The following is a 16,927-nucleotide window of genomic DNA, read 5'->3' on the forward strand; positions in this document are numbered from 1 at the left end:
GCCTCCCTCTATTCTTCGCTATATAGTCTTCCTCATGACCTTGGGTGGGGCTCCTCCCCCTTCGGCCCTGGCTGGCCAGTGTGGGGGTCTTGTTGGCAGACGGATTAAAGCATTAAACTTTATCCAGGCGTGTGGTCTCGTCCTTCTACTCCGGACCCGATGCTTCAAGGATTGGAACTGGTTGAGTCAACATTCCGATGCGACTCCATGAGTTTGCCTGTCGTGTGTCAAGCCCGACTTGGACCCCTGACGCCACAATCCAACGACACCTAACCAGAACCCCTGCATGTACCTTCAGTCCCATTTCACAGATGAGAAAGTGCAGAAACAAGCAAAGGCAGGTGCGGAAAGCAGGGCCCAGAGGGAATCCAGACTCGTCTGTTAGCAGCCAGTAAGAAGCAGAGCTGGGGGGCCGGGCGGTGGCGCTGGAGGTAAGGTGCCTGCCTTGCCTGCGCTAGCCTAGGACGGACCGCGGTTCGATCCCCCGGCGTCCCATAGGGTCCCCCAAGAAGCCAGGAGCAACTTCTGAGCGCATAGCCAGGAGTAACCCCTGAGTGTCACAGGGTGTGGCCCAAAAACCAAAAAAAAAAAAAAAAAAAAAAAAAAAAAAGAAGCAGAGCTGGGATTTGAACCCAGTCGGCTTGTTTTGGAACCCACACCTTTTGGGGAAGCCCCACCCCACGGTGCTCAGAGGTTACTCCTGGCTCAGAGCTCGGGGATCATTCCTGGCGGTGCTCAGGGGACAGTACGGGGTGCCGAGGATCAAACCTGGGTCTGCCACATGCAAGGGGAAAGCCCTACCTGCCTAGAACCCACTTTTTGAAACATGAGTTCAGGGCCAGAGCGATAGCACAGCAGTAGGGTGTTTGCCTTACATGCTGACGACCCAGGATGAACCTGGTTTGATCCCCGGCCTCCCATAAGGTCCCCCAAGCCTGCCAGAAGCGACTTCCCTGAGCACTACTGGGTGTGGCCCAAAAACAAAATAACAAAATAAATAATAAAATAAACCAATGTCTAGCCCTTCGGAGACCCCCAGAACTCCACCAGGGACAAGCACAAGTAGAGAGCCAGGCTGCCCAGCCCACCATCCCACTTCAAAAAGAACAGAAATTCACTGTTTTTAGACTACCACTCCAGTTCCTTTGTACTTATTTTTTGTTGTTGTTTGCTCGCTTTTTGTTTGGGGGGCCACCCCATCAGTGTTCAGGGTCATTCCTGGTGTGCTCAGGGACCCTATGGGATGCCAGAGATTGAACCCGGGTCCTCTGCATGCCAGGCGAAAAGGTCTACCCTCTATGCTATTGCTCTGCCCCTTTGTACATCTTTACAGACTTCTCCCCCAAGCGCACAGCTGGACACCAAGGTCTAGTCTTACCCACATTCTTTTTTTCGGTTTTGGGTGTTTTGTTTTGGGGTGACCCAGCACAGTTCGGAAGCTCCCGTCCACGCTTGGGGATTGCTCCTCGTAACGCCAAGGGATACGTAAGTGCACTTGGGCGGCAACACTGCCAGTCCTTAAGAGCTCGCCTGTAAACCTTTCATATTGCAAAGGCCTCCCCACCCCTTCCTTCGCTCCTACTTCAGCTGGTGAAGGATGTTTGGGTCCCACTCTGGCTTTGGCCGTCGGCGTCGGCGGCCCTTGGCACAGGGCAGCAGCTGCCTCCTCCTGGGTTTAAATCAGGCTCCAGCCTTTGGGCAAACCCCTGGGGGATGAAGTGGTAGGACAGTGGGTAGGGCGCTTGCCTTGAACACCCAGGCTGGGTTCCCTCATGAGCCCCCCAACTCCCAGGAAGGATTCCTGAGTGCGGAGCACCTCTGGGTGTGGCCTGTGGGTGTACCTATTTAAGACCCTAGACCCACCCACTTCTGGGAGGGGTCTTGGGAACCGGAGAGTAGGTGTAACCTTACCTGCTAGACCCTCCCATTCCTGGAAATGTTAGATAAGGCTTGGACCAAGGGAATTTGGGCCCTTTTGGCTTTTTGCCCTTTTGGCTTTTTGGCCCTTTTGGCTCTTGGCCCTTTCTGCGCTGCTGGGCGCTCTGGCTTCTGGGTTTCTGTGTTCTGGTCTTTGACCAGCATGGAGCCCAAAGGGAAGATGGCTGAAAGGAGTTTAGATGCAGGGCCAACAATAACTAGTGCTTAAAAGGTTAGAGATAGGCCACACACATGTGGTGAATAGGGCCTGAATAAAGTTAATGCTTCCTGAAGCCTGCCTGTGAGTGAGTCTTGATTACGCCGATCACCTGGGCCTGGAACCCGCCAGCTGGATGGGGGATGAAGCCACGTGGCTGGGGCCTAAGCACAAAGGCCTCCATCCATCGCCATCCAGCCCCGTCGTTATTTATTTAATTCAACAGTGGCCAAAACAAACAAACAAACAAATAAACAACCCTGGAGACCGAAGAGCCTAAACTATCCAGTTTGGGGGCCAGAGCCATAGCACAGCAATAAGGCGTTTGCCTTGCACTTGGACGATGTGGGACGGACCAGGTTTGATCCCAGGCATCCCATGGGTGTCCCCCCAGCCTGTGCCTGCCAGGGGCGATTTATGAGTGCAGAGCCAGGAGGAACCCCTGAGCGCTGCTGAGTGTGCCCTCCCCCCCAAAAAAAATGTTGAGAGCAGTGAAAAGCAATTATTTCTTTTTTTTCTGTTTGGTTTTTGGGTCACACCCAGCAGTGCTCAGGGGTTCCTCCTGGCTCTATGCTCAGAAATCACCCCTGGCATGCCCAGGGGACCCTATGGGATGCTGGGATTTGAACCATCATCCTTCTGCATGAAAAGCAAATGCCTTACCTCCACGCTATCTCTCCGGCCCCAAAAAGCAATTATTTCTATAAAGGAAGCTGTGGGACCCATTTTGTTTGCACCATGAGTTTGTGAAATCTGGATGAAGAAATGACCTCTTCAGTGCTTTCTCAGGCAAACTTTCTTCGAGCATGTGATATTGAGTAAACTAAAACTATTTCCAGCTATTCTCATTCACATTCTGGGAGTGTCCTTCAGAGTGATGTCAGCTGAGTTAAGGTAGTTTTGCGTACATATGCTCAGTGTGGGTATTTTACACCACATCCCCGGGAACACATTGGGGAGACAAGCTCTTTTTGGTTCCTGTTTTGGAAAACTCTAGAGCAGGGGTCTCACACTCAATTGACCTGGGGGCCACAGGAGACAAAGTCGGGGTGATCCTTGAGTGCAAAGTCAGTAGTAAGCCTTGAACATTGGGGGGTGTGACTCAAACAAACAAAACAAAACAAAAAAGGATTCCTCTAGGGCAGGGCCACAAAATGTTCGGAGGGCCAGAAACGGCCCGTGGGCCGCGAGTTTGAGACCCCTGCTAGGTGCTAGATCCCTGATTCAAAGAGGAACATTTCTCATGTTTGCTCTTTCACGTTGTTTTCATTTAAAATCTTTTAGGTTAAGTTTAAGCTTTTTTTTTTTTTTTTTTTGGTTTTTGGGCCACACCTGGGGGTGCTCAGGGGTTACTCCTGGCTCTGCACTCAGAAATTGCTCCTAGCAGGCTCGGGGGACTCTATGGGAAGCTGGAAATTGAACCCCTGTCTGTCCAGGCTCGACTGTGTGCAAACCCTACTGCTGTGCTATCGTTCCACCCCAACCCCACCCCAGTCAGCATTTTGTGTGTGTAGTTTTTTGGGTCACGCCCACAGTACTCAGGGGTTCCTCCTGACTTTACGCTCAGAAATTGCCCCTGGCAGGCTCGGGGGACCATATGGGATGCTGGGATTCGAACCACTGACATTTTGCATGTAAGGCAAACACCTTACCTCCATGCTTTCTCTCCGACCCAGCCAGTCAGCATTTCTGGTCTTAGGGCCCATCTCACTGGCACCTGGGCTGCCCTCTCTGGGGGCGGGGTTCATCTTTTCAGCTCGCAAAGATGCCTGCAGAGGCCCTTCGTAAAGGCTCGCGCTCTGGCACTCCAGTGTCCAGACAGGGCTGTGAAGTGACTTATTGGAGAGAGCACGGAGAGGTCCCAGACCTCTGGCCTCAAGACGGAGATTACCCGGCTTCTGGCCAAGGCAAGCATCCGGCCCTTCCTGCCTGCCTGCCCGGAGAACAGGGCCTCCTAGGCCCAGTGAGAGCTGGGACTCCTCCACTCACCTCCAATTCCAGTCACTCACCACTCCCAGCCTTCCCTCTGCTGCCCAAGCATCCAGATGTCGGGAGTCTACAGCCTTCTCCCACTGGGGGCCGGGCGGACATTAGCTTCCTACAAGCTTCTTGGAGAAGCAAATCCCAGACCTCACCTCCAACCCCCAGCATTTTTCTATCTTTCTTTTTTGGTTTTGGGGCCACACCCAGCGTGCTCAGGGGTTACTCCTGGCTCTGCACTCAGGAATCACACTCCTGGCAGGCTCAGGGGACCATGTGGGATGTTGGGAATCGAACCTGGATCTGTCTTGCGTGCAAGGCAATCGCCCTACAGCTGTGCAATTGCTCCGAACCCTCATACATTTTTATGTTTGTTTTTGAGGCTACGTTAGCTGTGCGCAAGGGGTGTGGGGGGGGGGAACCATCTGGGACGCTGGGATCGAGCCCACGTCAGCCACGTGCAAGGTAAGCGCCCTCCTCACTGTACTATAGCCCTGGCCTCAATGTTTTCCTTTTTTGCACTTTTTGGGCCACAGCCCAAGAGTCCTTAGGGATTATGCCTGCCTCTGCACTCAGGACTCATTCCTGGTGGTGCTTGAGGAACTGTGTGGGGTGCCAGGACTCGAACCTGGGTCAGCGGTATGCAAGGCAAAATCTCCCCGCTGTACTAAGGCTCCAGCCCGCTATGTGTGTGTTTTCCTTTGGTTTTTGAAGCACACCCGGTGGTGCGGAGGGGTTCCTCCTGGCAGTGTGCTCAGAAATCGCTCCTGGCAGACTCAGGGGACCAACCATATGGGATGCTGGGAATCAAACCCGGGTCTGTCCTGGCTCGGCCACATGCAAGGCCAGGCCCTATCGCTCCGGCCCCACCACTATGCTTTCTTTCAGGCCCCGTAAGGACTCGGGGCAGCAGGAGCATCACGTACAGCCCGTTGCCCCTGGGCCCAGGAACGAGGCTTCGAGGCCGCGAGAGTCCCGCACCTGTGCCAGGACCGTCCTAGAGGAGCGAGCGAGCGGTCCTCCCACCCACCGGGCCCAGGGGACAAAGACAGACGCCCCCACCCAGCCCTGAGCACCCTTTCCTTTGGAAACCCTTTATTGGTCGGGAGAGACGGGCTGGGGCGAGCAAGGATGGCACAGAGCCAGGGGACGCTGAGGCTGAGGCTGAGGCTGAGCCCCCGGGAGCGGGCATGCGTTGGTGCGGGCTCTGGCTGGCTCCCCGGCCCGCCCGGCCAGCGGCGGCTGGTCCCTGGCACTGGGCACCTGGCAGGACCTCTGCCGGCTTGGCACTGGGCCCCTCGGCGGCGGCCGGCGCCTCCCTTTCCAGTTGCAGGAGAGTCTTTCACAGTGCAGAGGGGCGGGGTCCGGGGGCTCCCCGGGGTGCAGGCAGGCTCCTTCCACCTGCCGCCCTGGGCGCTCGGCGGAGGCAGCGGTGGCGGCGGGTGAGGCGGGCTGAGGCAGGCCCCGTGCTCCTCTCCCGGCCCGGGGAGTTTGGCAGTCCTCGAGGGGCCCTCCAGGCCTCAGCGGGACATCATCCGGACAAATTCTGCAGGGGGAGACCGAAGTAAGTACACCCCCAGATCTGCAGCCCCCCCACACACACACAGACACACACACACACACACACACATACACACACACACACACACACACACACACAGCCACCGCTCCCCCGTTCCCTTCTGGGTCCCACAGTCTCTTCCAATCCATCTTCCACACCTGTGATACGCATATGCCTTCTCTCCTTTATTTTGTTTGCTTGGTTTTTTCTTCAGTTTTTTATTTATTTTTTAATTATTGATTGATTGATTCATTGATTGGTTTTTGGGCCACACCCGGAGGCGCTCAGAGGTTACTCCTGGCTCTGTGCTCAGAAAATAAGAAAAAGAGAGGCAGGGCCGAAGCGGTAGCACAGCAGTAGGGCGCTTGCCTTGATGGACCTCATTTCGATCCCTGGCGTCCCATGTGGTCCTCCAAGCCAGGACCGATTTCTGAACGCATAGCCAAGAGGGGCCCCTGAGCATCGCCGGGTGTGACCTACCCCCCCAACAAAAAGAAAAAAAAATTGCCCCTGGCAGATTGGGGGACCATATGGGATACCAGGAATAGAACTGGGTCCCTCCTGGGTCCGCCACATGCAAGGCAAACGCCCTACCACTGCACTATCTCTCCTGCCTCGTTTTCTTCAGTTTTTTAGTGTGAGGGCCACACCTGGCGATGCTCAGGGGTGACTTCTGGCTCTGCATTAGGAATCGCTCCTGACCCTATTCTCTGGGATGCCGGGTGGGAGGCATGCGAGGCAAACCCAGACACCGGCAATGGAAGCTGTATGCCTGGTCCCTTTAAGTCCTCTCCTGGCTTCCACTGGAAATCGGCCAATTTGGAGCTGGGGAGACAGGTCAGAGGGCTGGAGGGTGTGCATATGGCCGGGAGAGGTCCCTGGCACTCGCACACACAGGCCCAGCATGGTGGGGCCCAAGCAGTGGACCATCTGGTTGAGTCCCGTTGATAGTGGTCGCAGCTTGGAAGGTCTGTACTCTGCCCCCCACCCCCGCCAAAAACAAAAAGACAAGAAAAACATCAACTTCCTGGGACTGGATTGATAGCACAGCGGATAGGGCATTTGCCTTGCATGTGGCCAACCCGGGTTTGATCTCGGCATAAAGAAGGAAGGAGGGAGGGAGGGAGGGAGGGAGGGAGGGAGGGAGCGAGGGAGGGAGGAAGGAAGGAAGGAAGGAAGGAAGGAGGGAGGGAGGGAGGGAGGGAGGGAGGGAGCGAGGGAGGGAGGAGGGAGGGAGGGAGGAAGGAAGGAAGGAAGGAAAGGGAGGGAGGAAGGAAGGAAGGAAGGAAGGAAGGAAGGAAGGAAGGAAGGAAGGAAGGAAGGAAGGAAGGAAGGAAGGAAGGAGGGAGGGAGGGAAGAAGGGAAGGAAGGAAGGAAGGAAGGAAGGAGGGAGGGAGCGAGGGAGGGAGCGAGGGAGGGAGCGAGGGAGGGAGGGAGGGAGGGAGGGAGGGAGCGAGGGAGGGAGGGAGGAAGGAAGGAAGGAAGGAAGGAAGGAAGGAAGGAAGGAAGGAAGGAAGGAAGGAGGGAGGGAGGGAGGGAGCGAGGGAGCGAGGGGACAAGAATTAGACGAATGGGGAGGTGGGTGGATGGACAGAGGCAGGGAGACGGGACAGGAGGTCATGGAGGACACACAGCTGGCAGGGAAAGTCGAGGAACGAAGGGCCCAGGGAGCAAGCTGGACAAGACTGCCGGCTGCACGAAGACAGGGTGAGGCGCCAGAGAGGCCCCCTCCGTCTCGGTGCACGTCACCCACCTTCGAAGTCCACTCGTCCATCCCCGTTGAGGTCCACGTCTCGGATGATCTCCTCTATGTCCCGGTGTCCCACCTGATGGCCCAGGAGCTTCCTCATGGCCTCCCGCAGCTCGCTGGTGCTGATCTCCCCGTCGCCGTTGGTGTCAAACTGGGGGGAGAGAGGAGGAGGGAGAGGGTGGAACCGCGTGGAGATTCACTAGTCAGCACCCCTCAGCCTGTGTCCCGGAGACTTTTCTTTCTTTCTTTCTTTCTTTCTTTCTTTTATTTATTTTTTCCAGCCACACCTGGCTCTATGCTCAGAAATCGGTCCTGGCACACTCAGGGGACCACAAGGGATGCCAGGAATCGAACCTGGGTCTGTCCCTGTTGGCTGAGTGGAAGGCAAATGCTATCACTCCGGCCCCCAGACTTTTCTTTTTTATGTTTGTTTCTTTGGTTTTATTTTTTGGGGGGTCACCCCAGCAGTGATCAGGGGCTACTCCTAATTCTCTACTCAGAAATCACTACTGTAACAACTACAGAAACAAAAGAGAGAAGGGTCAGGAGGCTCAGCCCAGGTAGAAAGCCCGCCATCAAGAGCAGTGAGTGAAGGTCGGGGCGAGAAGGGTCTGCGAGGTCCTGGGAACTGACCGCTCTGGACAAGAACTCAGAGCTGAAAGTGAAGAAACTAACTGGCAACGAACAACACTGCAAAGCACAGTGTCAGGAAGAGAAAGAGAGAGACAGACAGACTGACAGGAGCAATTGCCTGCCCTAGAGGCAGGAGAGAGTGGGATTGGCTGGGGAGTGGGAGGGACATGGGAGACTTTGGTGGGGGGAAGGGGGCACTGATGAACAACGGGGGGCATGTACAACAGAAACCCAACAATTAACAATTTTATAACCGTGGTGCTTAAAGTAATTAAAAGAAAGAAAGAAAGCACTCCTGACAGGATCAGGGATCATGTGGGATACCAGGGATCCATCCGGGTTGGCAGTATGCAAGGCAAATGTCCTCCCTGCCATGCTCTGGCTCTGGCCCCCCAGAGACCCTTTGTTGAGGCCCAAGCTCGGACATTTCTTCTTCTGGGCGGGACCTCTGGTTGGGGACCCCCACTCACCTCTCTGAAAGCATCTCGGAGCTCCTTGACTCCGATCATGTCTGCCGTCTCCGCCAGGAGTTTGGGACCCATTAACTCCACGAAGTCGTCGAAGTCCACATGGCCACCCACTGAGAGAGAAGAGAGGTTGGAGCTTCACGCTGTGAGAACCAAAGCCCCTGAGCCTAGGATCAAGGTGGGGTCCCAAGCCCTAGTGAGGCCTTTTTGTTTGTTTGTTTTTGGGTCACACCCGGCAGCCCTCAGGGGTTCCTCCTGGCTCTATGCTCAGAAATCGCCCCTGGCAGGCACAGGGGGCCATATGGGATGCTGGGATTCAAAGCACCATCGGTCCTGGGTTGGCTGCTTGCAAATCAAACGCCCTACCTCCATGCTATCTCCCCAGCCCCAATGCTTGGGATTTCTATATAACCTGGCTAAGACTTTGCCTCGGGCTCCTTGTCAAGACTCTCTGGTTGGATGAGACTCGGACCTCGGCTGGCCTAGCCGAATGAGCTCCCTTTTGCACCTTGCGTTATCGGAGGTGGTCTCCGACTCTCAGCGTCAACGTGGGGGGTCAACTCGGACCCTTACAATGTCCCCTGTCCTAACAAAATCCTCTGATCCGATGACTGAGTGAGGGGGTCTACGTCCCTCCTAGACCCACTCAGAGCCAAGAAGAAGCAGAAAGGGGACCCTGGGTAGTGGTTATCAAAGAAAAGCTCAGGAGCTGAGCCAGGGCTTAACTCAGCAAGCTGGTCTGGAAGTGGACAGAGGTAGAGATGGACAGGAAAGAGAAACTGGGGTTCACAGAGATGAGCAACATATTTCAGAGAGAGAGAGAGAGAGACACACACACACACACACACACACACACAACCACAAAGCAGGAAGGCAGAGAGGGGTGCTCAGGGCCCGTTGCCTGACTTCTGCCAACTCTCAGCTGGAGCTTCAACACCCCCAAGGACAGGTGCCTGGGAACCCCCAGACATGCTCCACCAGGAAGTCAAACCCAGGAGATCTCTAATCAGCGGTGGTCTAGGAGGGGGCCCCCTGCTACTGCCTCTTCTCTGTCCCACTCCCCAACCCCCTGCATTCCACCCCTTCCCTTTGTCCTTTCAGGAAAAAAGCTCCCTGCACTCCAAGCCTTCTCTCTCCTTGAAGTCCTTCCCAAAGCCTGGTTACGCTGGCATCTCCCAGCCCCACTGGGTCGGACACAAAACAATTCCCCCCCACCAAAAAAAAAAAAAAACTCTATGCCATGTTTCAGCGTAAGGTCTCCTTGTTTTTAGGCTAAAGGTTTTTCCTTTCTATTTCCCCCACATTTTGCTGTGCCTATGCCAGTGGTGGGCAACCTATTTTTTCCAACCGAGCCAAATCCCGCCCAAACCACGATTGAAATTTATTTTAAGAGCCACACAGGGCGTGCACTGACAGAGACTAGGAGCAGAGTCCTGACTCCTGGAGCGGCCGCCGGCTCTCACACAAAAGAGCCGCTTTAAAAAGTGGAAAGAGGGGCCGGGCGGTGGCGCTGGAGGTAAGGTGCCTGCCTTGCCTGCGCTAGCCTAGGACGGACCGCGGTTCGATCCCCCGGCGTCCCATATGGTCCCCCAAGAAGCCAGGAGCAACTTCTGAGCGCATAGCCAGGAGTAACCCCTGAGCGGCACAGGGTGTGGCCCAAAAACCAAAAAAAAAAAAAAAAAAGTGGAAAGAGCCTCGTGTGGCTCTCGACCCGCAGGTTGCCGACCACTGGCCTATGCAAACAAGCAAATGAAAAACTTGCCACATACTTTTTTTATTAACGGGATTTTTGTGACCTCTTATCCTTTAAATTGGGGCTCCTGCCTTTTTCATAGAACCTTGGGACATGGATTACTTTATTTTACCACATATTCCCACATTTTTCTATAAAACTAAGAAAAAGGTGTGGCCAGAGTGGTGGTGCAAGCGGTAATACATCTGCCTTGCCCACGCTAGCCTAAGATGGACTGCGGTTTGATCCCCCAGCGTCCCATATGGTCCCCCAAGGCAGGAGTGATTTCTGAGCGCATAGCCAGGAGTAACCCCTGAGTGTCACAGGGTGTGGCCCAAAAACAAACAAAAAAACTAAGAAGAAAGGAATGAAGAAAGGCAGGGGACAGGGGCCAAGTGCTCTCGGATGCATTGGCAGGGAAATATATAAGAACAGAACTAAATATCCAAGTCCAAGTCAAAGAGAATAGGATCAAGGGACCTAAGTTTTAATCATGTAGACTCACTGGCAGGCAGGCAGGCAGGCAGGGGACAGAGGGTGGTGGCCTGGGATGCACCTGAGGCCATCGGTGGGGGAGGTCGACACTGGGGGTGGGAAGAGCCTGGACTCCTTTTCTGCTGTGTCAGGTTTATTCCTAGACTGGTTATTGTCTATCTCAAATTCAACTATGGAGGACTCTGTTGATCACAGTTGTTTCAATGAAAACAAGCAAACAACAAACAAAAACCAGGCCCCAAGCTGCTTCACAGAATCCCCCATGCTGGTACCGAGAGACAGTGCAGCGGTAGGGTGTTTGACCCGGTTCAATTTCCGGCATCCCCTAGGGTCTCCCGGCCTGCCAGGGGAGATTTCTGAGTGCAGAGTCAGGAGTCATCCCTGAGCGCCACCGGGAGTGGCCCCCAAACCAACCAACCAACCCATAAAGTCTTAAAAACAACCAGAACACCCCAGGGTGACTTCCTGTTCTCGCCCTTCCCTTCCCTTCCCTTCCCCACCCACCCAGGAAGGTCAGGGGCCAGGCCGGGGGCTCTCACGGTTCATGTTGATCTGCTGGGACAGCTCGATGAGCTCCATCTCGGTGGGCATGTAGCCCATGGTGCGCATGCAGTTGCCCAGGTCCCTGCAGTTGATGTAGCCGTCCTTGTCCTTGTCGAACTCCCGGAAGGCCTCCCGGAGCTCTGGGACGGAGCACAGCACGGGGAGGCCCCGCTGAGGCTGGCTTGGTCCTGGGGGTGCTCACTGGAGCCCCTCCAGCCCGCCTTCCTGCCCTCACTACTCACCTTCGATCTCCTCCGGTCGCAGAGATCTGTCCTGGAACGAGAGAACAAGGGCCCTGAGTGGCCGCAGTGGCCAGGGCTGGCCCAGCACAGCAGGGACGAGGGTGCCGCGGGGGGGGGGGGGGCGGGAGGTGATGGGGCTTCACAAGGCGCCCTGGACCTTCCTAAAGGGAGAAGGGGGGGCAGGCCGTCCCCTCCAGCCGGACTCTGACCCGCTCTCTTATTCCAGAGTCAAAATGCACTGGGGACTGATTTGGACGCGAACCCCTATAATCAAAGAAGTTGTCTGTGCAGGGATCATCCCAAGATGAGAAGCAGAAGATTGGCCAGGGGACTGAAAGGGAGGTGACTGGTAGCAAGAAGCAAGAGGAAGGCGGCGGAAGAGATTTGGGGTGCGGAGGCAGCGTGAGGCCGCGCTCTGCTTCCTGGGCACTGCTGTCCCATCTCCAACCGGATGCCAGCCTGGGGATAAAGTCTCACACCCCGGGGGGCTGCCAGAGCTTCTGGCCGCCACCAGGATCCACAAAACACACAACGCCGGGTTCCAACCAGTGCCAGGCCTCCCTGTTGAAGCTGAATGCAGCCCAGGTCCGGGCAGAACAGACGGCAGAGTTCTGTGAAGAGCAGGCCCAGATTAAGCGCAAAGCAGGCTCCGTCCAGCTGGTGAGGTACCTGTGTGTCCCCCACAAGCTTCCCCGGCCTGCCCAGACACGAAATACAAGGGGTGCCCAGCGAGGCTTGCTGAGGGGGCCCCGAAGCTGCTCCCCAGAGCTGCCCTTCCTCGCCCGAGTGACTGCTTTGCCACGGTTGTGCCTGAAGAGGAAGGAGCCCTCGGACTGGGCACATGACTGAATGCAGGCCCAGGGCCAGCTCCGCTGGAGCTGACAGTCTGGGGCTCCCCAGACACCCTCGTCTGAGAATCTAGAAACATCCCGCGGGAACCCCAGGCCCGGTGCTCTGAGACCTTGCAGAGACTGGCCAGACGGCCAGGTGATGGGGCCCCAGGTTTCCTTTCCGGCATCCCACAGGGTCCCCAAGCAGCACCAGGAGTGACTGATTCCTGAGCACAAGAGCCAGGAATAACCCCTGAGCATCGCTGATTGCGGTCCAAAACAAGACAAAAACACCGACTGTTGAGCATTCTTGCAACAGGGAGAGGCTCAAAGGGCAAAAGGCTGGAGGACAGGGGTCGGAGAGATAGCACAGTGGAAGAGCATTTGCCTTGCATGTGGCTAATTCAAATGGATTCAGGTTCGACCCCCAAATTCCTTATGGTCCCCTGAGTCTTCCAGGAGTGATCGCTGAGCACCACCAGGTGTACCCCAAAACCAAACCAAAACGAAACAAGGCTGAAGCACAGGCTGAGTATGTCTGAGTCCTGGTTCTATGCCTGTACCCCATACTCCCCCTCCCAGGCCGCCTGCTGGGCGTGGCTCACTTTCAATAATGAAGAATACAGAAGAAGGAGGAGGAGGAGGAGGAGGAGGAGAAGAAGGAGGAGGAGGAGGAGGAGAAGAAGGAGGAGGAGGAGAAGAAGAAGAAGAAGAAGAAGAAGAAGAAGAAGAAGAAGAAGAAGAAGAAGAAGAAGAAGAAGAAGAAGAAGGACGAGGAGGAGGAGGAGGAGGAGAAGGAGAAGAAGAAGGAGAAGGAGAAGAAGAAAGAAGAAGAAAAAGAAGAGGGGAGGAGGAAGAAGAAAAGAAGGAAGAAGAAGAAAGAAGAGGGGGAGGAGGAGGAGAAGGAGAAGAAGAAGAAGAAGAAGAAGAAGAAGAGCAGGAAGAGGAGGAGCTGAAAAAAAGGGGCTGGAGAGATAGCACAGCGGTAGGGAGTTTGCCTTGCCAGCAGCTGCTCCAGGACAGACAGTGGCAAACAGTGGTTCAAATCATGTGGTCCCCCATGTTTGCCAGGAGTGATTTCTTAGCACAGAGCCAGGAGTAACCCCTGAGCATCACCGGGTATGCCCCAAAAACCAAAACCAAAACCAAAACCAAACCAAACAAAAAGACTGGAGCACAGGCTGAGTACAAGGAAGTCCCACCCCACACTCCCCCAAGCACTGCTGCGTATGGTCCCCCTTTCAATAATGAAGAATTAAAAAAAAAAATCAATGCATGTGAGGGCTGGGCTAGGGCTCAGGGCATCAGCCAGGCCCAGAGTCGGATCCCTGGCATTCGTCGCCTTCCTGTCCCAACACATGGCGAGGGTGGTCCGGTGGTTGTGAGTCCTGCCACCTCTACCCCACATCCCACCACGCAGCTGTCACTACCAAGCCAGGTCTGGGACTTGGCAGGCTCAAGAGGGTGGTTGGGGGGCCGGGCGGTGGCGCTAAAGGTAAGGTGCCTGCCCTTGCCTTCGCTAGCCTTGGACTGACCACAGTTCGATCCCCCGGTGTCCCATATGGTCCCCCAAGCCAGGAGCAACTTCTGAGCACATAGCCAGGAGTAACCCCTGAGCGTTACCGGGTGTGGCCCGAAAACAAAACAAAAAAAAACAAACAAAAAAAAAAAGAGGGTGGTTGGGTGGTTCTTGGGGCCAGAGCCATAGCACAGCGGCAGAGCATTGGCCTCGCATGCAGCCGTCCCATAAGGCCCCCCGAGCCTGCCAGGAGCGACAGAGCCAGGAGGAACCCCTGAGCCGCCACTGGTGTGACCCAAAACACCCCCCAAAAAAGTGATTCTTGCCAATGCCACCTTGACCCCATTCTGCCGGCGTGAGTGTGAGTGAGGGGTGAGGTGCTCGTGCCCGCAGACCCGGCAGAGTCTGCCCTCGAGGTCCGGCAGAGCAAGGCCTGGCCCACCTTCGGTCCCAAGCAGCACACCAAGGGGCTGGTAGTCTAGTGGCTGGGTCCGTTTGCCTTGCACTGGCTGACCTGGGTTCAATTCCCCCGCATCACCTATGGCCCCCCACGCCCTGATAGGAGCGATTTCTGAACTCGAAGCAGGAGTCACCGATAGCTGTGGCCCCCAAACCAAAACCGTAATAGCTCAGGCAGCACCTCCCATTTCTCCGTGACCCAGCGGTAGGGACGACAGAGGAACGGGGTGCTGCCCAACCCTCTCAGTGGCCCTCCGCGTTTCTGAGACACCCAAAGGCAAGTAACGAGAAAGCCAGCGGCTGCTTCAGCGGAGAGGGTGGGCTTTCCTCCGGCTTTCCTGGGTTGTGACAGCAGGGCTCGGGTGCTCGGGAGAAAGGCAGGATGCCCCCACCAAGGTGGCAGGGAGCCCCCCACAGCAATCACACTCACTCCTTCCTCCCATGTCTGCTGCCAGGGAGGTGAGCTTGGCTTCCAGATCAGGCCGTGCTCAAAGCTGTGCCTTCTGGGCCGTGGGATCTGTTTTATTTATCTATTTATTTATTTTTGGTTTTGGGGCCACATACAACAATGCTAAGGGTTCCTCCTGGCTCTGCACTCAGAAATCGCTCCCGGCAGGCTTGGGGGACCCTATGGGATGCCGGGGATCGAACCCAGGTCTGTCCCAGGTTGGCCGAGTTCAAGGCAAAGGCCCTAGCGCTGTGCTCTCTCTCCAGCCCCTGGGCCGTGGGATCATGGCTGAGGCAGCTCAGTTCTCTGAGCTGCCATTGCTCCGTTCTAACGGGCTCCTGCCAGGGCTTCCCAGGAGACCAGTCTGGATGGTTCTGAGGGCTCGTGTGCAAACTCTGCGGGCCAGGCACAAGGTCCGTCTCTCCTGAGAGTCCCTGAGCACTCAGGCGAGAGTACCAGCCCCTCCAAAAGCAAAACAAGACAAAAAGACATGAGCAGTAGTACAGCGGGGAAGGAACTTGCCTTGCACACAGCCGGCCTGGGTTTGCTACCTGTCACATGGCCCCTGAGCACCGCCAGGAGTGAGTCAGTCCGGAGCAGGGTCAGGTGTGGTCTCAGGCCCCAATAAGCTGTGACAGGTTGAGGGGCCGGAGAGATAGCACAGCGGTAGGGTGTTTCCTTAGATACGGTCAACCCAGGATGGAAGGTGGTTCGATTCCCAGCATCCATTATGGTCCCCGAGCCAGCCAGGAGCGATTTCTGAGCACAGAGCCAGGAGGAACCCCTGAGAGCTGCCAAGTGTGGCCCAAAACAAAACAAAAAAAAATTGTGACAAGTTTGGGGGCCAGAGCGCTAGCTCAGTGGTCGGTTGTTTGCTTTGCATGTGGCCAACCCAGGACAGACGCAGGTTTGATGCCCAGCATCTCATATGGTTCCCTGCGCCTGCCAGGAGAGATTTCTGAGTGCAGAGCCAGGAATAACTCCTGAGCGCAACCGGGTGTGGCCTCCAAACCAAACCAAACCAAAATAAAATAATCAAAGCTTCTGCAGCCACGAAACTAGCTAGTGGTTGTCCACTGTGCTGGACAGCAGAGATTCTAAAGTGCTCCATGGTTCTGGGAAGTTTCTCCTGGGAGGTACCACTGACAAACAGTACCACTGTTTGGAGCCCTGGCAACCCGGGTATCAGAACCCCCAAGTCTGAACCCTCTGCCCCCTGGTCTCAGTGTTCTCCTCTGTAGAATGGAACCATACTAGTTCCTACCTCTTGGCCGCACACTGAGGCTTTCATGCTGCCGTTCACCGAAGTCCTAGGTGCAGGGTTTAAAAAGCTCGGTGTGTAAGGGGCCAAAAGACCATAAAAACTGAGACCGAAGTGGTGGCACAGGTGGTGTAGGGCAGTTGCCTTCGAATACTAGCCTAGTACGGACTGTGGTTCAATCCCCCAGTGTCCCATATGGTCCCCCAAGCCAGGAGCAATTTCTGAATGCAGAGCCAAGAATAAACCCCTGAGCATCACTGGGTGTGGACCAAAAAAAAAAAAACAAACAAACAAAAACCTATAAAAACCCAAATGCTGGCTGCTGTTATTCTTTTTTTTTTTTTTTTTTTTTTCGGGCACAATCGGAGGTGCTCAGGAGACTATACAGGATTCTAAGGATTGAACCCAAGGTCAACTGTGTGTATAGAAGCTCCTTACCTCCATTCCGTCCTATCTCACTGGTCCCTGTTATTCCTTTTAGTTGTTTGTGTTTGTTTTTTTTTTTTTTGGTTTTTTTTTTGGGCCACACCCAGCGTTGCTCAGGGGTTACTCCTGGCTGTCTGCTCAGAAATAGCTCCTGGCAGGCACGGGGGACCCTATGGGACACCGGGATTCGAACCAACCACCTTTGGTCCTGGATCGGCTGCTTGCAAGGCAAACGCCGCTGTGCTATCTCTCCGGGCCCATGTTTGTGTTTGTTTATGTCACACCCAGCAGTACTCGGGTTCGTCCTTGGCTCTGCTCTCAGGAATCGCTCCTAGCAGGCTCAGGAGACCATATGAGATGTTGGGGATCGAACCCGGCTGGGCTATGTGCAAGGCAGATACCCTCTTCGTCCCTCGTTACTTCTTCTTGCTGGCTCTTGTAGAAAGC

The 16,927-nt window shown here is 55.4% G+C and overlaps 1 protein-coding gene across 1 annotated transcript in view; it reads right to left on the bottom strand.

The window, feature by feature from the left end:
* Positions 1-5,192: 5,192 nt before the first annotated feature.
* Positions 5,193-16,927, bottom strand: part of CABP1 (calcium binding protein 1) — a 31,176-nt gene continuing 19,441 nt past the window's right edge. Inside the window, exons 2-6 of the mRNA XM_049767861.1 lie at positions 11,538-11,568; positions 11,292-11,435; positions 8,529-8,638; positions 7,429-7,576; positions 5,193-5,660 (exon numbers count right to left, since the gene is read on the bottom strand). Of these exons, the coding sequence (XP_049623818.1) occupies positions 5,635-5,660; positions 7,429-7,576; positions 8,529-8,638; positions 11,292-11,435; positions 11,538-11,568 (459 nt within the window). The 3' untranslated portion in view covers positions 5,193-5,634. The remainder of the gene's footprint in view (positions 5,661-7,428; positions 7,577-8,528; positions 8,639-11,291; positions 11,436-11,537; positions 11,569-16,927) is intronic.

Source organism: Suncus etruscus, chromosome 2, assembly GCF_024139225.1.
Source record: "Suncus etruscus isolate mSunEtr1 chromosome 2, mSunEtr1.pri.cur, whole genome shotgun sequence".
NCBI classification, from domain to species: domain Eukaryota; kingdom Metazoa; phylum Chordata; class Mammalia; order Eulipotyphla; family Soricidae; genus Suncus; species Suncus etruscus.